The 24,960-nt window shown below is 41.4% G+C and overlaps 1 protein-coding gene across 3 annotated transcripts in view; it reads left to right on the top strand.

Annotated features, from left to right (window-relative positions):
- EFL1 (elongation factor like GTPase 1) overlaps positions 1-24,960 on the top strand; it is a 110,614-nt gene that overhangs the window by 64,597 nt on the left and 21,057 nt on the right. For all 3 annotated transcript variants that reach the window (XM_061394511.1, XM_061394509.1, XM_061394510.1), the window contains exons 16-17: positions 18,070-18,201; positions 20,295-20,442. In XM_061394511.1, coding sequence (XP_061250495.1) covers positions 18,070-18,201; positions 20,295-20,442 — 280 coding nt within the window. The remainder of the gene's footprint in view (positions 1-18,069; positions 18,202-20,294; positions 20,443-24,960) is intronic.

The following is a 24,960-nucleotide window of genomic DNA, read 5'->3' as shown; positions in this document are numbered from 1 at the left end:
CAGACATCCTCTCTTGCCATTTCTGGTGGACTCCGGTTTGTCCTTCACATACAGGTGACTGTCGCTGGCACCTTTTACTTTATGAACTGGTTCCCAGGCTTCATGAAGGAAACCTAAGGCTGAACTCGCAGCTACCTCAGACTGTTAGCTTGTAGGAAACCTGTTGTCAACCACACACTGTAGACCTTTTTCACACAAATGACTGCCTGAAATTGCACCAGTGTGGGCAGCTTATTTTTTGACCTAAATGTAGTACTTTGTTAAATTTATATATGGAGCACAGAGGGAATAGAAGTTTTTAGAGGGGACTTCCTGGTGGCACAGTGGATAAGAATCTGCCTGCCAGCACAGGGGACACGTGTTTGATCCTTGGTCCAGGAAGATCCCACATGCCACGGAGCATCCAAGCCCATGCACCGCTACTACGGAGCCCGCATGCCTAGAGCCTGTGGGCCGAAACTGCCGAAGACTAGGTGCCTAGAGCCTATGCTCGGCAACAAGAGAAGCCACAACAGTGAGAAGCCTGTGAACCACAACTGGAGAGTAGACACACACTTGCTGAAACTAGAGAAAGCCTGTGCACAGCAACCAAGATCCAAGTGCTGCCAAAAATAAATTTAAAAAAAAATTTAAGAAGCTTTCTGGAAACAGAAGTGTTGCGGGAAATGTGATAGCTAGCTTTCAAAAGTATTTAAAGGCTTGTTTTATTCCAAAGAGCACAACTGGAGGCAATGATGTTGTATTAATAACAAGGAATACAATTTTAAATTATTTATTTTTAGATCTTTTGGCTGTGTCACTCAGCATCCTGGGATCTTAGTTCCCCGACCAAGGATGGAGCCTGTGCCCCCAGCAGTGCGAGTGCAGGGGCTCAGGTACCGGAGTCCTCAGGAATTGCACCTCGTCCACTCCACCCTGCTGCACGGTACTCCTACCCCCTGCTGCAACCAGCTCTACGGGACAGAGTGATCCGTCGCCTCTCTGTCCCCACTGGTTCTTCCTCCTCCTCTCTTCTTCTTTACCAGATTCATCATTTTTACTTCTCCTTCACTGAAGTATAGGCAATCTGAATGAGATTTCAGGGATTTTGGAAAGGATCAGAAATATCATGGTTGTTCATTGGTGCTGGAAAAATTCAATTCATCTTCTGTGCAATCCACTGATGAAGCGTGGCATAGAGGAAAAGTCCTGTCCTGGGAGTCAGGAAAACTGGACTCTTTGGAACTGCCAGAAACTGATGTGAGATCAGTCTCTCCCCTCTGTACCCTTCAGATTCCCCACCTCTGAAAGGAAGGAGCTCTAGGGAGTGCTCAGGTGTGCGTGCTCAGACACTCAGTCATGTCTGACTGTTTGCAACCCCGTGGACTGTAGTCTGCCTGGTCCTCTGTCCATGGGATTCTCCCAGCAAAAATACTGGACTGGGTTCTCATTCCCTTCTCCAGGGGATCTTCCTGACTCAGGAATTGAACCTGCATCTCCTGCATTGGCAGGCAGGTTCTTTACCACTGTGCCACCTGGGAAGCCCAAAAACTTGCTGAAGTAGAAATCTGATGTTTCTGTCTTTAATTTAGGGACAGTGATGTTTTACAAGCAAGCTGTAAAAGTTGTGTGCAAACGTTAGATGCTTCTAGAGTAGATTTTCCCCTCCAAGAAGCAGTGACCTACTTGATACATGGTACTCAATCTGGGAAGCTGGCTGCTTTCCCATCTCCCTGAGGGCTTTCCCCACAGCCTGGGGTGTTCAGTGACCGTACTGTCACTGCTCACTTCTCTTCTGCTCCTGAGCCAAATACCACAAGTCATTTTCTTCCTGTAGAATAGTAACTCAAATAGCTGAAGTACCAAGGATCAGCTTCAGCATGGGCTGCTTCGCCTTCCAGGATTCAGATGAGGGGCATATGAAGGTATTAGTGGAAAGGGCCCTTGAAAATGACTGAGACCTCCTGGAAGGAAACTGCTCCTAAGGAACGAGAAACCAGACATGACAGGATAGTCCAGTAGCTGAGGCGTGACACCTATCACCGGATTTGCCTTGTGGCGCCCATGACGGAGACCTTCGAAGGTAGGAGTAAAGCCCGGAAGAGTTGACTCTAAGACATTGGGTCACTAGCATTGTCTGCCCTCTAAAGGCGTATGGCATTCAAAGGAAACATTGCCCCTACATCAGAGACTCCTCAGAGTTTCTGTACCGGGAGAACACAGCGCCGGAGTATCTGTGGCAGGTGTGGGCTCACGAGCCCATGAGGACCAGCCCCTGGAATTCCCAGAGACGGTGATGGTCAGGAAGGTGAAGATCCTGTGTGAACTGGTGGGGACCAGGGCACCAGTGGGATTTGGTTATTGGTCATCCAGTTCCACCTGGTCGGCACAGCCTGGGAAGTCTTGAGTCAGTGGTTCCCATTAGTCTCTATTGTGAAAGCTGCTTTATAGATGCTGAGTTGGCATTTCTGCCTTTTTTGTCATGGCAGAATTCTTTCGTTTGCCACAGGTTTCACTGGAGACAGAGCTCATTCATAAATCAGAAGGACACCTGTGGCTGTTTGAGAAAACAGAGCCAAGTGCCTTGGTAGAGTCAAGGAGGGCCGCCTGGTGTACCCTTATTGTGGGACTCCTATTTGGGGTTAATTAGAAATGATCATCTTACCTCACAGTGTTGCTGGGATATTTGCTGAAGAGACCAATATACACAAGGCCGCCATGGATCATATTATGGAAATAGTCAACTGGAAACAACTTTCACATTACTTTGCTGACCTACTTTTCATAGCACTTACTCTGTTTTTCTTAGAGTCCAAGGAACATTTCTGATGATGGGACCTGAGATTATTTTACTCTAATGGTCCTTAGTTTTCAGCAGTGGTAGCTGGTAAAAATGGAATGAGACACTTGGAAATTCTTGGGTATTGTGTTGAATGTTTTTTATATATAAATGCAGTCTTAGAGAATTATGTGGTGTTTGCTGGAGATTGATAACCGCCCCCCGCCGCCGCCCCTTGCCCCCAGTGAAACTTGTACAGATGTGAGAGCTGAACCATAAAGAAGACCGGGCTCTGAAGAACTGATGCTTTCAAAGTGTGGTGCTGGAGAAGGCTCTTAAAATTCCCTTGGACATTAAGGAAATCAAACCAGTCAATCCTAAAGGAAATCAACCCTGAATGTTCACTGGTAGGACTGATGGTGATGCTGAAGCTCCAGTACTCTGGCTACCTGATGCAAAGAGCCGAGTCATTTGGGAAAGACCCTGATGCTGGGAAAGATTGAGGACAGGAGGTGAAGGGGGCAACAGAGGATGAGATGGTTGGATGGCATCATCAACTCAACAGACGTGAATTTGAGCAAACTCTGAGAGAGAGTGGAGTACAGGGAAGCCTGGTGTGCTGCAGTCCATGGGGTAGCAAAGAGTTGGACACAACTTAAGAGTCTGAACAAGAACAAATGAAACAGACCAAAACCCAAAGAATAGTTTTCTAAACCATTTATGTTATCTTCCAGTGGATGTTTTAAAAGGACCAACCTCTGAGTGAAGAATCAGAGTGTGAACGACAGAGGGTAGCCAGTCTCCTCCTGGATGCACTTGCTTGAATAAAGAAGTGGTTTGCTCAAGGGCAGACATGTTCAGAAGAATCTATGTAAGGACATTGAAGTGAATGATACCTTTCATTAGTCCTCGGATGATGTGCAGAGAAAGGACACAGTAAACATGACAAACCATCCGCTCTCTCTTCCTGCCAATTCTTTTTGAAACGCTCTAAAAAAGGTTTTATTAGCTGCAGCTAATGGCATCTCTGAAAGACTCAGAAGCACCTTAAATACCCATGTAATTTGTGCCAAATTACACCCTTAAGTAACTTTATTAATGCATAATAGCCATATAGAAAAGAATGCAAATCTTAAAGCACAGGTTGATGGGTTTTCATAAACTGAACATAGGCCAGCGTTGGTAGCATCCAACCCCGGAAATAGAACACTGCCCGAGTGCAGAAGCCACATGCATTTCCAGTCACTGTTACCTGCACCCTCCGCCCCAAAGAGCAGCAAGTGTCCTGGCTTCAACGTAGGTTAATTTTACATGTTTTTAAGCTTTGTACAAGCTGAGTTATAGAGAATGCGTTTGGGTTGGGCTTTTTGTATTCATTCACTCCAAATGTGAGATTCATCTGTGTCATTGCACGCGGTTGTAATCTGTTCGTTCTAGTAGCTGTATTGTGTGACTGCCCCCATTTTTCTGCTCTTGTGTTGGCGGACATTGTAGTTTATTTCCGGTATTGGTCTGTTAGGACTATTGTTGCTTTGAATATTCATGTGCATGTTTTTTGCTGAACATTTGTACACGTCTGTTGGAAGATAAGTTGCTGTGATAAGGCAGGTTTACGCTGAGGCCTGGTGAGTGTACAAATTTATGCTCCACCAGGAGCGCCTGCAAGTTTCAGTTGCTCCATCTCTCTGCCAACACTTGTTTTTGTTCTTGTTTGAGCCACTTTGATGTCTCTGGAGTAGTAGTTGGTTTCCCTGATAACCAGGGATGTTAAACTCGTTTTTATTTATTAACTATTGATTCTTGCTCATTTGTGAATTGTCATTAAGTCTTTACCTACATTTTTTTTTTAAGATTGTCTGCCTTTTTGTAGTGATTTGTAGGCATTCTTTATATCTTCTGAGTAAAATCCTGCTTTAATTATTTTCACTTGTTTTTCTGAGTCTACACTAATCCAGCTCTTACTAGATTCCTTTGTTCTTTATAGAGCATTTTGATTTCTTTACAATACCAGTAGGTTCATCCGTGTTGCTGATGGGATTATTTTGGCTGAGTAATATTCCATTGTGTGTATGTACCACATCTTCTCTATTCAGTCCTCTGTCGGTGGACATCTAGGTTGCTTCCGTGTCTTGGCTATTGTAAATAGTGCTGCAGTGAACGTTGGAGTGCATGTGTATTCTTCAAATTATGATTTTCTCTGGGTATATGCCCAGGACTAGGATTGCTGGGTCATATGGTAGTTCTATTTTAGTTTTTTAGGGAATCTCCATACTGTACCAGTTTACATACTCACCAACAGTGTAGGAGGGTTCCCTTTTCCCCACACCTCGCTAGCATTTATTGTTTGTAGACTTTTTGATGATAGCCATTCTGATTGGTGTTAAGTAATACCTCATTGTAGTTTTGATTTGCATTCTCTAATAATTAGTGATGTTGAGGATCTTTTCATGTGCTTTTTGGCCATCTGTATGTCTTCTTTGAAGAAATGTCTAGATCTCCTGGACATTTTTTCATGGGGTTATTTGGGTGTTCTGATATTGAGCTGCATGAGCTGTTTGTATGTGTTGGAGATTAATCCCTCATCAGTTGCTTCATTGCACGTCTTTTCTCCCATTCTGAAGGTTGTCTTTTTATTATGTTTATGGTTTCCTTTGCTGTGCAAAAGCTTTCAAGTTTAATTAGGTCCCTTTTATTTATTTTTGTTTTTATTTTCACTACTCTAGGAGGTGGATCAAAAAAGATCTTGCTGCAATTTATGTCAAAGAGTGTTCTGCCTATGTTTTCCTCTAAGAGTTTTTTAGTGCCCGGCCTTACCTTTAGGTCTTTAATTCAATTTCGAGTTTTTGTGTATGGTGTTGGAGAAGGAAATGGCAACCCACTCCCATATCCTTGCCTGGAGAATCCCATGGACAGAGGAGCCTGGCAGGCTACAGTCCGTAGGGTCGCAAAGAGTCAGACACAACTAAAGTGACTTAACACATGGTGTTAGGGAATATTCTAACTTCGTTCTTTTACGTGTAGTTGTCTTGTTTTCCTACCACTAACTTATAGAAGAGACTGTTGTTTCTCCATTGTGTAGTCTTACCTCCTTTGTCATAGGTTAAGGACCATAGGTGCGTGGTTTATCTCTGGGCTTTCTGTCTTGTTCCATTGAGCTATGTTATGGTTTTGTGCCAGTACCATCCTGTTTCTTTTCATTATTATTTTTATTATGTTTTTATTGGACTGTAGTTGTATTACAATGTTGTATTTGTCAGTACCATACTGTTTTGATTACTGTAGCTTTGTTGTACTATTAACATTTTTAAAAATTCAATCAAAAATTCTTACTTCACTGATTTTTGACGTGATCAGGCCACAATAACAGAACCCATTGAAAGCTGCTGCTTACAGAGAAGTAGTGGATTCACTGGCAAAAGTATTGGCTTGGATTAAAATAACCTGTATTTGCTTAAAATTTTATTAGCATTCTAGCATTGTTATCTTTTCACCTTAGGAATTAATTTCTTCAGTGAGTTCTGATATCAAGTAAGTTGTACGTTTGCCATGCCACAGTAACTGTGCTGTGTCAAGACTTAGACACGGTAGCAGTGGTCACAAAATTCTCCAGCTCCAAGGTTCAGGGATTGGAATAAATTATCAGCAATAATGTGACTGAGTTTTAAAAATGTTTTAGGAGTGCTTATAATATTAAATGAGGGAAATCTATGGGATCTTGGTTGGCTTCATCTCTGCCGCCTCCGTGGTGCTCAACACAGACCTATAAATGTAGAAATTTGTTGACATAAATCTTAACAAGCTCAGGAATTCTGTGACATATTCCTTTGCTAACTCTTTTGAGCCCTACTCTCAGATTAATAATGACATCAGGGCTTCTCTGGTGGCTCAGCAGTAAAGAACCCTCCTGCCAATGCAGGGGACGTGGGTTCAATCCCTGGGTTGGAAAGATCCTCTGGAGAAGGAAATGGCAACCCACTCCAGTATTCTTGCCTGGAGAATCCCAGGGACGGAGGAGCCTGGCGTGCTGCAGCCTAAGGGGTCGCAAAAGAGTCAGACACGACTGAGCAACTAACAACAACAGTGTAGGGTTCAGTAGGCCCCACTAAATTCCGTAATTCCTGAATTGACCTTGAGGAAAATGTTCACCACTGAAAAAGTGATCATTATAGATGATAAAGGGCACAGAGGTGGCATTAGGTGACACAGGCTCACTTCTCATGCCAAGGCAGCCTGTGGGTGGACCTGGAGATTAGGGGCTTCCCGTGGAACGGAGGGTGAGCAGGGCCTTGAGTCTGAGGCTGCCGTATGCCCCGCTCTCAGGACCTTGATTAACCTCAAGAAACATTCCAGCTCCCTATCGGGTAGGAATCCAAGACTCCCTCCGCGCACACCAGCCTCCAGGGAAGTCCATGGCTGGCAGTCTAGAGGTGAGAGCCGTTTCGGTTTCTAGGGCCTAAATTGGCTAATGCAAATGTAATGTGTTTACGACATAATCCCAGGGTTTATGGCTGTGTGATAATTCAAACAATGCAAGTATTCAAGGTGCTGAAGCCTCAGAAAGGTTGTTTTCTTACTGTTTAAGAAAATTTTTTTGTTGTTTTACTATAAAGTAACCTGCTCAGCTGGTAAAGAATCCACCTGCATTGCAGGAGACCTGGGTTTGATCCCTGGGTTGGGAAGATCCCCTGGAGATGGGAAAAGCTGCCCACTCCAGTATTCTGGCCTGGAGAATTCCATGGACTGTATAGTCCGTGGGGTCGCAAAGTGTCAGACTTGACTGAGCAACTTTCACTTTGACCCTGCAGTGGTAAACGTTCCAGTCTGACTACACTAGACGACAGACCGAGTTAGATACATGCTTGTAGTCACCGTGCGTGTGGTGGCCGTGGCCGCAGCGTCGTGCTCACGTACCGTGCTGATGCCTCGGCGCCAGAAGTGGCTGCTGCTAAAACAGTGACTGGCTCATCTTCATGGTGAATAGAATAAAACTCCTGAAAATGCAGCACGTGTTCATTTGTGCCAGAAGTACCTTGTTTTTTAAATGGAGTTAAATTTAAACTCAGATCATTATAAACAGGCTTATCTAGAATACTCAGAAGCCACGCAGCTTAGGAAAATTCTTTGTGCGGGATGTTTGCACATGCTCCAAGGCCCTCATCTTTGGCCCTGCCCACGAGTGCCGGCAGTCGGCCCCAGCCAGAAATGCCCCCGCCACTTACCAAATCACCCAGGGTTGTACCATTGTTTGTGGTGTGTTCCTGGTACACTAGTGAGCCTTCTGCTCACACTGATTTGGGAAATAAAGCAGAAATCAAACCAGTGAGTAGCACATCTACCGTATTTGGCGGAATATCACAAATGTGTTCTCTCACTTGATTCATATGATTGTAGCAATTTTTGTTCCCATTTCCAGTTCATAAGACCTATGATTTCTGCACATACTTGCCAGCATGTGGATTCTTCAGGTTTATACCAGTTGTACCGGTGTCAAATAGTATCTCACGGTTTTCATTTACATTAACTTACTATTAATGAGATTAAGTTTTTTGGTATGTTTTTTGAGTGTTTTGAGCTTCCTTTTTTTCTGGTCTCTTTTCTTAAAGCTGTTTATATTCTTTGCCTACATTCCTGTTGGTTGCCTTCCTTTTCATGGATTTGTACTAGTTCTTTATATGTTGTGCCTGCTGATCCTTTGTCTTGTTTTGACATTGAAATCATCTGTTTTATAACTTTTTACTTTGTTTATGGTATTTTTGTTTTATAGATTTTATAATATAGTAAGACTTTGCAGTCTCATGATGTCATCCTGACTTGTGCTTTCAAGTCCACATGAAATTTATTGTTCTAGATGGCATATGGTATAGATACAGCTGTATTATTTTTTTCCATTTCATTAACTTTTTCACTTTCACACATACGTGTTTCTGGGCTCTTCATTCATTTCTGTTGATCTGTTATCAAATAGACCACCACTGGTACATTGTGTATACAATCTTTTTTTTTAAGTTGTGTTGATTTCTCAAGAACAGAGTTATGAACTGACACTTGCTATTTTTCTTTAATTTGCTCTACAGTTAACAGAAATGGCTCACAGTTTGAAGTGGCCTCTACAGTTTCAGTGGTCATTCAGTTCTTCTTTTGTTTTCTTCCTTAGGTCATTTCAGTTAGAATCTTTTGTGTACTTGTGATGAAGTTGCCATTTCATCCAGAAGTGTCTCTGTCTCCTGTTTTTAATTGGAAATATTTTTAGTTTAAAGCTAGAAGAAATCCAGTTACAGTTTCCCAGTTGTACAAAGTCATCTCTCTCTTTTTTTAAAATCTTGAAACAAATTTCTGTTATTGTTTAAAATTGTACTAGGCGTTTTATTTTCCTTACATTCTAAACATCCTACATTTCCTCCATTTTATTGAAATCTTTGAATTGGAATCACATCTTTGAGGGAGCATCACTTAAAACCATGTGTTACTATACAAAATATAAATTTAGGTCAGTGGGATGGGATTCAAAGCTTATAAATGGATATGATTATAAGCTTGTGCCTTTCAAGAAGTTGTTACAACCTTCATTACAGTTAACTAACTAATGGTATATATAAAAAATTAAATATGCTCTTCATACATACACCAGAAAACCCTAATTAACAAAACTGTTACTAAGACAGCTGCTGATACTACCATGACCATTATAGCCACTACCTCCATTTATGAGTGCTGACTCTGTGCCAGGGACTCTCTTATTCTTTTAACTTACTTGAGGCTCATGGTAACCCTACGAAAGTATCATGTGCCATAAGTATATATGGAAACTAAAACTAGAGAGGGATCAGGTCACTGGCATAAGGTTAGAGCTTTAATTAAATTCAGATCCCTCTGATTCCAAATCGAACATAACAAGAATGCGTGTTGCCTAAAGAAAAAAATTGATAACAGTTGCACGATCTCGGAGAAACGGGCACGAACGGGGTGCCGATGTCTCTTCATTCCTGCTTTCTGATCCTCACTGCAGCTGTAGGTAATGACTTTGGATTCTCACCTGGGCCTCCACTGTTGCCTTTTCCCCCACTCAGCACTCAGAGTTATCTCAGATACTCCTGAGTGTCAGCTTCCCTGGGAAGTCTGTAACTTCTCAATTTCTCTCCCCACATAAACACACCTTGTATTGTTCCTGTTGTGACACTTACTACATTACATTGTAATTGCTTGTTCATCTGCCTTTGTCCCCCTTCAGATTTTTCCCCCCTATTTTTTGACCGCACATGGCATGGGGATCTTAGTTCCCTGACCAGGGATCATGCCCCCTGCAGTGGAAGCTCAGAGTCTTAAGCACTGGACCACCTGGGAAGTCCCCCAGGTTTACCTGTTCATTGAAGAAACTTTATGAAGTGCCCAGTTGTGCCCCTGCCCTTAAAACTAAGTTATTAGAAAAGTAACTGAATATTGAATCAATTTCAGTTCTTTGAAAGCACAACTTTATAAGCTCTGGAGTTTAGATGCCAAATAGAAAAAGCTCAAAAAGATACTAAAAAGAAAAAATAGAAGCAAAATAAATGGGGAAATTGTAGCCTGAAGGAAAAAATGTGGTGGGTTAAAGTGTTTATTACATAAAGAACTAGTAAAAATGGTAGGAAAAAATTATGAACCTTAAGAGTTGAGAAATGCTTTGACTAAGTAATCATTTGCTTAGTTTTCCAAGTTAGAAATCTGGATTGCATCCTCGTTTCTCCTTGTCCCTTCTTTCCAATTCCTAAGTAACCACCAAGACGTGACAGCTTACCCTCGCTTCTCTAGTTCATCTATGGTCTTCCACATCCACACCCTTCAGAGTAAAGTCTAAACTCAGGTTGATATGCACATCTCTTGACAATCTGTCTCTGCTTTCGTTCAGCCTCCTGTTTCACTAGCCCCCCAACTGTGTTCTGTGCACCAGGTATTCTGAAACTACTTTGGGTTCCCATCGCATCCCAGCACTTTTGTATTAATATATGCTGGGTTCCTTCCCCATAGTCCTTTACGTATATTTCCATTCTAATGGAAAATGTCGTTTTCAAATATTTTAATTATGTGCATCATCCTTTCTCCCGGGTTAGCATCAGTAGATTCTTTATCATGACATCACATGCCAAGAGACAACCAGAAGACTGTTTTATACTGACTGCCCTTTCATTCACCCTGAGATACACCATTCGGCACCATTCAGGTACTCTGTGTTGCCTCCAGGTCCAAGATGAAATTTCTTCCCCTGTTGAATCCTAGACCCTTCCAACCATGTTAATTCCCTTGGTGACGGCCAGCTCTACCAAGTGATACTGTTTCACAGGAATGGTGGTTGGGGGCATAAATGAAAGTGGTCCTGATGCACAAATTGAAGCTCCACAGTGAACCCTAATTATAGCTCCCTTAACCTGGTTCAGGACCCTGACGCCAAGTTTCCACCTGTTCTCAAGTATAGACAAAGACAGCAAGCCTACACAGTGCTTTAAATAAAAACAAAAAAAAGGTTTTGGTTCTTAAGGTGTTACATTTTCCATTTATTGTAGTCTCTATGTTGAGAAAAAGGCCCCAGATTCTGATGAAACTTTCTTAAAAACTGTTATTAGCTGGTTATGAGCTCCATCTGTCCCTAGGAGAAGGAAAAAAAATCCTGACACAGTGATGTCATTTTGCGAGAGTTTTCCCTTGGGCCTCCTATAACACCAAGAAGCTAAAGGGCAGTTGATTTAAGAAACGTGTTTAGCATAATGGACAGACTTGATAATCCTCTGAAAACGTTAGCTATACTGGTCTGTGCTGGAGATGCTAGGCAAGCAGGCTTGGAAAAGGCCCATTTCTTATTTATTCTATCATAGCTGCCTGCCTGCTGCCTCCATGACAAGGGTTATAAAGCGCATGGACCCCCTGATAGCCTTTGACTCTCAGAGAGTAGAATCCGAGTTTGATGGGAAAGGTGCAGAATAAAGACACGAATGAGAGGCAGAGGATGTGGGCTTCCTTGGTGTTCAAAGACAGAAGGACCAGAACAAGAGTTTTCTGGGTTCTCAACAACTGCTCGGCGAACCTGTACTTTAGAAAAGACATTTTTTGTGTGTGATAGTTGTCTAACCCTCATGTGTCTTCTAAAGCAGTGTTTATTCCTGTCACAGGCCTGAGGCTCTATAGATGTCCACGGTACATACCTTGGATTTACTGTGAAGATTTAAAGGAATCCATTAACTTGGGCTTATTAAACAATTTAAGAGAAACAGGCTGGTGGTTCTGGGTGAAGTGATGTTAAAGTTGGCCTGAAATAAAACTTTGGAGATTAGGTGACCATATTCTGTCTAGAGCCCTAACATGTTTTACCACAAAGTTTTTTTTTTTTTTCGATTCCAATAATATTTTTATACCGGCAATGAAAGAGCACTTTACACATCTAAACTTTGCTAAAGATAGTAATGCCGTCCTCTGTCCAGACAGCTCACAGTCTCGTCCCCACGAAGCGGCGTTAGAACTCAGTAGTGACTTCACCATGTTCCTGCTGCCAGTGTGACCTCATTTTCGACTGATTCAACCTGTGCAGCAGGGGGTCGTTAAAGGAAAACAGTTGTCGACAAAAGGCCCACCGGTCTCTCCAGCCCCACGCAGTATTTTCAGTCTCACATCATAAAAGCTGTGCCCCTTTATGTTGCTTGTTTATGGAATACTTTTTAAACAATTTGTATACAGATATTAAAGGTTACTTTCCATTTACAGGTGTTATAACATATTGACGCTACTCCCCCTATGGTATAATACATCCTATGCCTATTGTACACGCAGTACTTTTGTGCCTGTCCTCCCCCTCCTCTGCATTGCCCTCGTCCCTCCCCACTGGGAGCCACTAGTTTGTTCTCCATATCTGGGAGTCTGCTTCTTTGTTGTCCTTTTTAGATTCCAAGAATAAGTGATATCATACAGTATTTGTCTTTCTCTGACTTATTTCAGTTAGCATAATGCCCTCCGAGTGCTTCCTTGTTGCTGCAAATGGCAATATTTTCATTCTTTTTATGGCTTAGTAGTATTCCATTATATACATACAGTCTTTATCCATTCATAGCCAAGATATGCTTCCAAATCTTGGCTACTGTAAATAACACATTTACTTTTTATTTGAAATATCTTTTTGCGTATCATCATATGCGAATGATATGACCAATAAGGGGTTAATATCGAACATATATAAACAGCTAGTATAACTCAACATAAAAATCAATGTGACTAAAAACATGGGCCAAAGAATTAAATAGATATTTTTCCAAAGGGGAAACAGATGGCCAACAGACCCTTGAAAAGATGCTCAGCATCACTAATTATCAGAGAAGCGCAAATCAGAAGCATGATGAGACACCAGCTCACACCTGTCAGAATGGCCATCATCAAAAACAACACAGATAACAAATGTTGGTGAGGATGTGGAGAAAAGGGAACCCTTCTACACTGTTGGTGTGAACGGGAATTGGTACAGCCACTGGACAGCAGTGTAGGAGTTTCTCAAAAACTAAAAATGGAATCATTTGTAACAGGAAACAGAGACAGTCTGGAAAAAAATTTTGGTCTGACGGTGTTTGCAAAAATGCTGATTTTTGATTAAGAAGCATTTGAAGGGTATGGTATGCACTCTTGTAAGGGCCAGTGTGCCCAGTGGGAGAACTCGGTGTTGACTCGGGTGCCACCCCAGTCTGTGAGCTAGAGTTTATGAGTGCATGCTCAGTCGTGTCTGATTCTTTACGATCCCATGGACTGTAACCCGATTGGCTCCTCTGTCCATAGGCTTTCCCAGACAAGAGTACTGGATTGGGTTACCACTTCCTCATCCAGGGGATCTTCCCAACCCAGGGATTGAACTGGTGTCTCTTGCATCTCCTGCATTGGCAAGCGGATTGTTTACCACTGAGCTACCTGGGAGGCCCAAGCTAGAGTTCACTCTCCCAAAATAGCTAATATTCCTTGTTATCTAGAGAAGAATTGGGACCAGCAAGGACTCGGATCCTTCATCTACAGTCAGACAAAAGTTACTGGCGTTTGTATGAAAACAAGCTAGAATTCTTGCTGTTCAGTAAATTCTGTTTGCTCCGTATTCCTCAGCCTGTTTTTTTTTTCTTTTCTTTAAATCATACGCTTTTTTAGAAATATGCATGGAAAAAACTTTGCATCCTCTTTAATCCTTGAAACAAATTCATGCAGTGCTAATTTTACATATTTTTTTTCTGGCCTATCACTTCTCCTGTTTCAAAAATTCTAAAATAATTCCCTGAAGGGAACATGTCCTTCAGCCCTGATCTCAGTTGAAAAATGCTTGAGCAGGTGTACTGTATGTGAAGGAATCATTCCTCCTTAACTGATTCAGTTGTGATTTAAACAAGTGAAGTGAAAATTCCATGATTTAAATAGGGAAAAAAAAAAAGGCAGAGAATTATATGGAAATGTTGTTGTTGTTCAGTCACTAAGTCATGTCCAACTCTTTGTGACCCCATGAACTACAGCATGTCAGGCATCCCAGAGTTCGCTCAAATTCATGTCCATTGAGTCAGTGATGCTATATGGAGATTATAACAGTGTAAATTATGTGTGCCAATAGAGGAAGGACTAAAAAGGGAAATATATCAAATGAATATAGTGACAATATTAGAAAGGTATTACATGGGGATATGGTGGTTTGTTTTATTTTTTTCAATTTTTGTTTATTTATTTGGCTGCACTGGGTCTTCGTTGTGGCATGTGCGATCTTTAGTTTTGTCATGCAAATTCTTAGTTGCAGCTTGTGGGATCTAGTTCCCTGACCAGGTATCGAACCCCAACTCCCTGCAATGAGAGCAAAGAGTATTAGGCACTGGACCACCAGGGATGTTCCGGTGTGGTTTTTTTTTTTTTTTTTTTTGTATCTGAATTTGTATGCAGGTCAAGAAGCAACAGTTAGAACTGGACATGGAACAACAGACTGGTTCCAAATAGGAAAAGGAGTTCGTCAAGGCTGTATATTGTCACCCTGTTTATTTAACTTATATGCAGAGTATATCATGAGAAACGCTGGACTGGAAGAAACACAAGCTGGAATCAAGATTGCTGGGAGAAATATCAATAACCTCAGATACGCAGATGACACCACCCTTATGGCAGAAAGTGAAGAGGAACTCAAAAGCCTCTTGATGAAAGTGAAAGTGGAGAGTGAAAAAGTTGGCTTAAAGCTCAACATTCAGAAAACGAAGATCATGGCACCCAGTTCCACCACTTCATGGGAAATAGATGGGGAAACAGTGGAAACAGTGTCAGACTTTATTTTTCTGGGCTCCAAAATCACTGCAGATGGTGACTGCAGCCATGAAATTAAAAGACGCTTACTCCTTGGAAGGAAAGTTATGACCAACCTAGATAGCATATTCAGAAGCAGAGACATTACTTTGCTAACAAAGGTTCGTCTAGTCAAGGCTATGGTTTTTCCAGTGGTCATGTATGGATGTGAGAGTTGGACTGTGAAGAAGGCTGAGCACCGAAGAATTGATGCTTTTGAACTGTGGTGTTGGAGAAGACTCTTGAGAGTCCCTTGGACTGCAAGGAGGTCCAACCAGTCCATTCTGAAGGAGATCAGCCCTGGGATTTCTTTGGAAGGAATGATGCTAAAGCTGAAACTCCAGTACCTTGGCTACCTCATGCGAAGAGTTGACTCATTGGAAAAGACTCTGATGCTGGGAGGGATTGGGGGCAGGAGGAGAAAGGGACAACAGAGGATGAGATGGCTGGATGGCATCGCTGACTCGATGGATGTGAATCTGAGTGAACTCCAGGAGGTGGTGATGGACAGGGAGGCCTGGCGTGCTGCGATTCACGGGGTCGCAAAGAGTCGGACACGACTGAGCGACTGATCTGATCTGATCTGATCTGACATCATTTTTAAAACAGAAAGCTTGTTTTAAAATGTGTTTTGTATAAATATAAAGTTCTATACTTAATAATTATCTGACAGTGCAACAAGAAATTCTCAAAGTGATTTTTAAATCATTTTATTGTGATTCACCGAAATAACTCCAATGACTGTCATTGGAGCATAATCTTTTCCTTAAAATCTTAATCTTGACTAGGAATAATGACTTTTTGTTTTTCTGTTTCTAGGGGAGTTGCAATCATGTTCACAAATCTGGGCCTATCTAAGTAACAAGAACAGCAAAAATGTAAACCAGAAGGTTTTAAAGAGACAGTGTTCAGAATATAGTGACCATCTGCAGCCTGCTTCCCTGGTGACACAGAGGAGAGACCAGCATTTATCTTTTCCTTGAAACCATGTGCTATCTGAGCAGGAAGGAAGTGCCTGCTCGCCAGAGGTCAGAGCAGGATGGATGAGGTTTGAGGGGGAGTATTTACTGTAAGGTTGTCCTCACCCCCTGTATTCATGGCAGATGTTGTTATTTCTAGTAGACTTGATGGAAACTTGGGCAGGCCCAGGTCTGCCGTGGTACGTAAGGGACATTAACAGTAAGCCATGGCCAGGCATAGATGTCTCTGTGTGCTGGGCCAGGACACACAGCAGTAAGAAGTGTAGACCTTGACCAAGGAAATGAACCGGCGGCACCTTGGAGACATAAGTCTGAAGAGGGTCCCCTGCACAGGAAAGTTCTAGCGGTCATGTCATGAGTTAAAGTCAGAGGACCTAATGAGGTTTAGTGTGAGACAGAAAGGGATTAAAAGGGCCTGACAGATGCCTCTGAAACCCAAAGGGTAGTTGGTAAAAGTGGAAGAAGCACGTTTTCTGTGGACCTTTGAGGAATGGAACTCAGGACAGTGTGTAGAGATGGGGGAGACATGTTCCAGCCCAGTGTGAAGAAGGTGTTCCTATAGCTGGAGTGACCCTGTAGTGTAGTGGGGAGAGTGATGCCTGGAGACTTTCAGGAGGGGCAGCTGGAGGGGGCTTTTCACCCGGTGTGATCAGACTCAGAGAGACCTCTGCCACCTTCTGGGCTTGTGTGTCGGAAAGCTCTGCTTCAGTTCCCTCCTCCAGGATGGGTGGTCCATGGTGCGGCACCACAGCACCCTGTACCTTTACATCCATTTGTCAGCCGACAGCAGCAGAGTTGTTTCCTTTCCATACTTGTCTCTAAGCTGGAGATGGAGAAGCAGAACGCTGCTTGAATATCCCTGCCCCTTTCACCTGTCACTTTCTCCTAAAACAGGTGGCCTCTCCTTCCATGCCCTCTTTAACGTTTACCTTATGGACAGGGAGGCCTGGCGTGCTGCGATTCATGGGGTCACAAAGAGTCGGACACGACTGAGCGACTGAACTGAACTGAACTGAAACCAAAAGCATAAAAGTGGCCCTTCTGTGTGTTTCTTAAAGTGAAAGTGAAATTTGTTCAGTCGTGTCTGACTCTTTGCTACCCTATGGATTATACAGTCCATGGAATTCTACAGGCAAGAATGCTGGAGTGGGTAGCCTTTCCTTTCTCCAGGGGATCGTCCCAACCCAGGGATCGAACCCAGGTCTCCCACATTGCAGGTGGATTCTTTACCAGCTGAGCCAACAAAGGAAGCCCAAGAATACTGGAGTGGGTAGCCTATCCCTTCTCCAGCAGATCTTCCGAGTTGCAGGTAGATTCTCTACCAGCTGAGCTATCAGGGCAGCCCATGTGTTTCTTAATTTGTTCTAAAGTGTTGTCGGCTCTTACTCTGGATGTGAGGTTCAGTATGATCCCTTCATCTCACTTTTGGAGGCATTCTCTCTGTTCCTGTCTGTTCAAAGACAAATATGTATCCTTTAGAGCAGGGGTCCCCAACCTTTTTGGCACCAGGGACCAGTGTCATGGAAGACAGTGATGATTCAAGTACATTATATTTATTGTGCACTTTATTTCTAGTCTGCTGCCAGCAGCCGATCTGACAGGAGATCCCAGTATGCAGCCCAGAGCATGGAAACCCCTTCTCTAGAAGCTTATGCAACTCCCATCTGGGAGCCTGAAGTGGATCAGAGCAGGAGAGGGATGAGGTGTGGGGTAGCTGATACTCTGGTCTGAAAGTCTCTAAAATTCTGTTTACCCGCATGCAAGTCGATTTGGCAAAAGAGATTATTTCAGTAGAGACTCATCTTCATCAAATTAATGTATTTAAAAATTTTAGAGTTCCAATTTAAAAAGTAATTGATGTCTTCAGACATACGTATCTGGACAGGATCACTGCTGTGGTCACGTTTTAGCCTGATTTCTTAAGTGTTTTTTATCTGTGACATATATACTGGGTTGACATTATTTTTCTAACATAAATTCAGAATTTGTCTTCTTTTGTTGACTCCATGGGTCTTTTCCTCCCCGCAGGAATTGGAGGCCTTCAGGACTTCGTGCTGAAGTCGGCCACACTGTGTACCTCACCATCCTGCCCGCCATTCATACCTCTCAACTTCGAAGCCACCCCTATTGTGAGGGTTGCTATTGAACCGAAACACCCAAGTAAGATGGCCTCGTTTGTAAAAGCATGTGATGTTCATTACATTTTTTAAATACATGCATTTAATGCTTGGTTTCTCCTGGTTTGTTTCAGTAGTAGACTGTCAATTTTCCTGGAGGTACATAACAGGGGTATATAACTCACAGAGCCATAAGACCATATAGACCACCACCATTTCCAGGGGAATCTAACCTCTCTCTTAGGAATCTGGCATCTTTAGGCACCTTTGCTATCCAGGGAGACTTTATCTTCTTTTTTATGGCAGAAACGGGGTCATCTCTGCATCCCCCAGAACCCTGGCACAGGGTCATGTCTCAGCAGAGCTCATGTTTTATGTGACTGGTTCTTTAGAATCTTATGCAAGACTGCTTGATTGAGAATTCACATCTGCTCCCCCGTGGGTGTGCTAGATCATCTGGCATTCCCTTTGTGTTTGGAAAGCACTCCCTGCCCCTTTCTGTCTGGCTGTGTGATAGCCACACACACCAGGCCCTATAGGATTAATAACTAATACTTAGTCTTCGGTTCCTACCATGTGCCTGGCCGATCCTCACTGACTCTTGTACTTTACTTCCTGTGAGTGTCACTCACCCCCTGTTCCCCGTGACTCTGCTGCCAGCGTTCAGGGGTAGCCAGTGAAGTGTCTTCCAGACTGCTCTAGGGGAACCAGAGAGCAAACGTGTGATTTGCTCACAAACACAGATTTCTGTTGACGTGTGTAGTAGCTCACTGCCCCTGTATCTGTATATCCCCTCTCTCCTCAGAGCTGGGCCCTCAGAAAGCTTGTCTCTGCCCCAGGTTCTGAGACATATCCTAGCTACTGAGGATCCCAGAGACCCTTAACAGATAAGTATGATGGTACAGGGAAACCCAAATGAACTTTTTGGCCAGCCCAATCACTTGTGATTGTGGTTTATAATTCTGTTAGTTACCTAGGACTGCCTAACATGTTACTCCAAAATTTGGTGACTTGAGAGAACAGTAGCTACTCCTATTATTCTTGGCGATTCTTCTGGTCAAGAGTTCTGGAAGGGTTCAGTTAGGGGGCCTTATGCAGTTGTAGTTGTGTGTAACCACAGGCCGCAGCCATCTGAAGGTGTACCTGGACTTGCAAGGTGGTTCACTCACAGGGTCTCACAAGTCGGTGCTCACTGGGGACCTGGGTTCCTCCACAGGGACCTCTCCTCACAGCTGCTTGGTGATCCTGGAGTGCAGTGTGGTGACTGGCTTTCACCAGGAGTCCAGGACACTAAAGCAGAAGCCTTCTGTGATCTGCCTTAGGAGTCACATTCCAGTCTGCAGTGTTGTGTGGATCCGACGGGCCAGCCCGGTTCCCTGTGGGAGAGGACTGCGCTGGGTGTGACTAGCAGAAGACGAGGGTGACTTGGGGCCATCTTAGAGTCTGCCTTCCACAATGAGGCTTCATTATTTTTTAAAACCTTACCATAACACTTTGTAAGATAGCTGCACAGATCTGTTTCTAGGCTCCATTTATTGTAGCCCTTAATATTAGTGACTGTTATTACTGAAAAATGCACCTCACAAAGTTACACACAGTCCAATGGAAGACATGCGTTATTGGCTTTACTAAGTCATGATATCAGTTTTTACAGGGCCACTTACCAGTTACACAGATTTTGATGAAATGAAGATGGTGATTTTTTTTTCTGACCTCAGTTTTTCTCATACTAATTAGAATACTGATTTTATAGTTTTATAGGTACTATATGGAAAGAGTTCTGTTACATTTCTACGTATATATACATTTGTAATATATTTTGGTGATTTACAAGTAATAATGGTAATTTATATCTGCTGAGAGTTTGAAGAAGTGGTATGGATCAGCTTTGGGAGCCTTGATGATAAGTTTGTGACATGTGTCTCATGTTAGCTGTCTGTACAAATAAATTATTAGAAGATAGTTTTCTTCACATTGCTGTATTATTTGGGAAAACAGAGTAAACCATTGTTGTAAAAGTTCATCACATTATGCTTTTCCCTTCAGAATTTGTCATGAGTTTTCCCATGGATGCTGTCTTTAGATTATGTCAGTCCTTACCTTGTATTTAATCAGTATTTCATTTTGTTAATCTAGGTGAAATGCCTCAACTCGTCAAAGGAATGAAGCTGTTAAACCAAGCTGATCCTTGTGTCCAGGTTTTCATTCAGGAAACAGGAGAGCACGTTTTAGTCACAGCAGGGGAAGTCCACCTTCAGCGCTGCCTGGATGACTTGAAAGAAAGGTTAGGTGGCGACCGAGATGGAGCCCCAATCGGTGGGGTGTCTTAGTGTTTGCTAAGCCCCTTGAACGTATACTGTTGTTTGCTGTTGGAGAAAAATTGAGTGCTCTCAACTTAAACATGAATTGTTATTGTGTTATTGGACCATAGATATACTTTTACTAATAGTATTCACTGCTCTGCTTGCATGATTTTGCATTTTTAGTGTAAGTCATAAAATATTTTCATAAATACGTATTTAAGCATATACACACACAGCATGTCGGGGCAACAAAACAAAATCATATTTTGTGAACTTAGACTGTAGTTAGGATAGACTTCCTTATTGATGTCATCTCTGCAGTAGAGACCTTCAGTAAATCTGCATATTTTTCTATCATAGTGATATGTAAGTGTCATAAAATAGGCATAACTATTCCCAAATAACTTTTTGTGAGTTGTGTTTTTCCTCTTTATTCCAAAGGTAATATATGTTTATTACAGCAATTAGGAAAATACAGAAGAATAAAAAGAATCATTCAGTTACCATGCAGAGATAATTATGACCATTACATTTGGGTTGATAAATCCCTAGTCTGTTCTATGCATACTCAAATATCTACAGATATCTATATATACAGCTCTGATTATTTGGTTCAGATAAACTGCTAACTGCTAACAACTGCTAACTGCTAACAACTGCTAACTCAGAAGGTAGCATATTATATTGCTGGCATATTTTTTAGGCTTATAATCCATATTATCCTTAAAGTCTGTACCAATTTACACTGTAACTAGCAAAATGTACTTGGAAGTGTTCCTTTTCCCAAACTTTTGGCAGCCCTGTATATCATAATTTTTTATATTTTCATCAGTCTGGAAGACAAATGTTTGTTCATTGTTAATATACACTTTCTGTGCTTAGTTACGATACTGAAACATTTTTTAATGTATTTATTGATCATTTGTTTTTCTTTGATGAATGGCCCTGTAGTGGCCTTCTTTGCTTTTGTTTTTCAATTTTCTGGGACTTTAATAACCATGATCATTATAGTTAAATAATAATTGTAAGTAATCAACATAATTACCTACTAAATATTACATACCAGTCACTGTTAAAGTCTGCATGTCTCATTTAATTCTTAAAGCAACCTAGTAAAATTGGTGGTGGTGGTACTAGTAGTAGTAGTAGTAGTAGTAGGTACTATTGTAGTTCTGCTTTAATACTACTAATAATACAGCAGAATAAGAAGAGCTGCTTCTGCAGCACCACCTACTTGGGGTTTATATTCTGTATCTCTCTCTCTCTCTCTCTCTCTCTATATATGTGTGTGTGTGTGATTTTATTTATATACTTAGTTTTGGCTGTGCTGGGTCTTCTTTGCTGTGCCCGGGCTTTCTCTAGTTGTGGCATCAGGGGCTCCTCTCTAGTTACGGCGCTCGGGTTTCTCATTGCCGTAGCTTCTCTTGTTGCAGAGCACAGGCTGTAGGTTGCCTGGGCTCAGTAGTTGTGGCGGACGGGCTTAGTTGCCGCAGGGGTTTAGTTCCCCAACCAGGGATCAAACCAGTGTCCCCTGCATTAGCAGGTAGATTCTTAACCACTGAACCACCAGGAAAGTCCTGCAGAGGGTTTATTTTATTCTATTTTTTAAATAATATTAAAATGTTATTTTTTGGAGTTTTTGAACTATTTTCTTTCTTTTTGCTACCAAATTAAAACCCAGTGTTAAGTAACCTTACATTTCTCAGGTCATTAACTTGCCTTTAAAAATAACACTTTTTGGTAATTAGAATTCTACTTCAAGTCAGCAATTACTTGGTGTTATCTCCTGAGGTAGAAGATAGTTATTTCCCATAGCTTGGCAGATCCACTCTCGTTTCTATTCTATCTATATGTAACACACAGTGGACAGATGTATCAAGAATATTCATAGCTTGATGTATGGCAGAAATGAAACCAATATTGTAAAGCAATTATCCTTCAATTAAAAAATAAATAAATTTTTGAAAGAATATTCATAGCAATAAAAATTTTAATAGACAAAAGCTGAAAAAAACTTGAAATGGAGTTTTTTTGGAAAAAAAATTATGGAATTTTATATAATAATCTCAAGCTAACTATGCAGACATGGATGAATCTCATAGCATAATGTTGAGCAGAAGACAATTGAAAAAAATAAGTTTGATTCTATTTACATGAAGTCCAAGAAGCAGGCCAAACGGAACGTATGTAGTATAGGGGTTACATGTTTAGGTGATAAAAAATAATTTAAATGGATTACAGTGAAAATCAAGATAGTGGTCACATTTGTGGGGTTGGGAGAACACATGAGGGGGCCTTCTGCGGGTTAGTAATGTTTCTAACTTGAGTAGTGGTTTACATGAGTGTTCACATTGTGACAAGTCATAGATCAGTGGAGTTAGTTTTGCTCTGTGTACTATTCGATATGACTGTTAAAGTTTGCAGTTATACTTAGAATAAGAACGTATAGAAAATTCTAAAGGTTGTTTTTTTTAAGACAGAACCTGCCTTCTAATATATAAGTCCTTTTGACTTTGACACACATGTTCAGGAATGCATTAGTACAGGTGTGGGAGACAAGGGGGCTACCTGTGGTCTTTTGGCCAGCAAAACTGTCAGAGTTCTCGCCATCCACCTCTCAAGGCAGTAATGCTCAGATATGGCAGGAAGCCATGGAAGATTACTAATGTAGTCTCAGCCTCTGGCACTTGTTTTGAAACATTCACATGCTCTGCACTGCCAGGGTTTAAAGAACCTTTAGCTCTGAGACACTTTGTAGGTATGACAACCATACACACACCAACCTTTCCATGATGTGGAGTGATTCTAATTAATCTTACAAGTGATGACTGTGGGAGAATTCTTGGAAACCTTAGAAATTAGAAGGACTAATGAGACTTTTAGCCCTTTGGACCTTATAATACAAGGGAAATGGGAGTGTCATAGATGGACTCACTCACAGTTTCAGTAGCTGTGCAATCTGTTTTCTTGAGTGTTCTCAGTATATGAACTTATTTTCTCTAAATAATGATAATTTTAAAAACATTTTCCTATTTCTAAAATTTCTGAGTGCTTTTCTTTTTGAAAAACAAGGAATGGATATTAAATTTTACTGAATGCCATTTAGCATTTGTAAAGATGGTTGAATAGATTATTAGATCCTTTTAATGTGATATTTTTGCAGATGTCCTAATACAAATCAATTTGTATAACCTATAATAAAAACTACTTAGTATTGTAGTGAATTACTCCTTTAGTATGCTGTTTAATTGGATTTTTCGGGATAGCATAATGGCTAAACACATTGATTCTGAGGTCAGAACTAGACTTGAAACCCAGCTTACTTGTTCTGTAACTTTGGAGAAATTATTTGATCTTTCTTACTTGGTTTTCTCCTCTACAAAATGAGTATAGTAATACACCTACTAAGTAACACATGTAAACCATGTACCACAGCGCCTCGTACATAATAAGTGATTAGTGGGAAGAACACACACACACACACATATATATACACATCTTTTTTCATTGTTATTTTATCTTAAATTTTACATCTCAGGCTACAGGTTCTTTAAACCCTGGCAGCGCAGAGCTTGTGAATGTTTCAAAACAAGTGCCGGTTCTTAGGTAAGATTGTGTCTGCCACCTTCATCCAGTGTCAGAGTAGTAATAAAGTGTCAGGTAGATACCCATCTTGTTATATATTCTGCAACAATATATATAGCATTGGAATAAACTAATCCTTGAAAGTAAACATACTGGCAACAAAATCTTCCTTGAAGGGAATATTTTTTCAGAACATTTTAATTTTCTTCCACATTTTATGATCTCTTTGGGTTCTGTATTCTAAAACCACTTGTGGTAACATGATTTTTAGAAAACCATTTATTGAATTTTCAAATTTATCAAAAAGTATAAAATGAGATAAACCAAATACCTGTCCTGTACCCACAAAATGTAGAAAGCAAAAACAAACCTAGAATCAAAAGTAAGCATTTTAAAACGTTTTACTTTCAGTGTTTAATTTCCTTATTGAATCACAGTTCCCAGGGAAAAAGCGTTATTCCAGAATCCAGAGGTATCTTATAGTATATATGTGTACATACATATGCACTTATGCATGTACATATATATGTACATTTATACATATATCCATCCACATTGCCAATGGTAGACCAGACCAAAGCCTTAGTATTACCTGGGAATGAGGTAGACAGAAAATAAGAGAAAAAGAAAGGTTGCCTGGTTTTATCGTCATCAGACTCAAACCGTGCCAGTTTCCAGAATCTGCCCTTGGTGAACTTACAGCTCATCTGAAAGAAAGTGCAGTGTGAAACTAAACTTGATGGCATGTGAGAAAAGCGGCTTTCTGAACCTGATGCCACACTGAGGGTCAAGACTTCTGTGGTCCAATACAGTGGCCAGATATTAAAGTTGGATAAGATTGAAAATTCAGTCCCTCCGTCACACTAGCCACATTTCAGATGTTCAGCAGCCATGTGTGGCTATTTAAATGTAAT

Source organism: Bos javanicus, chromosome 21 (genome assembly GCF_032452875.1).
Source record: "Bos javanicus breed banteng chromosome 21, ARS-OSU_banteng_1.0, whole genome shotgun sequence".
Taxonomy (NCBI): Eukaryota; Metazoa; Chordata; class Mammalia; order Artiodactyla; family Bovidae; genus Bos; species Bos javanicus.
This window is presented reverse-complemented; position numbering and strand designations above follow the sequence as displayed.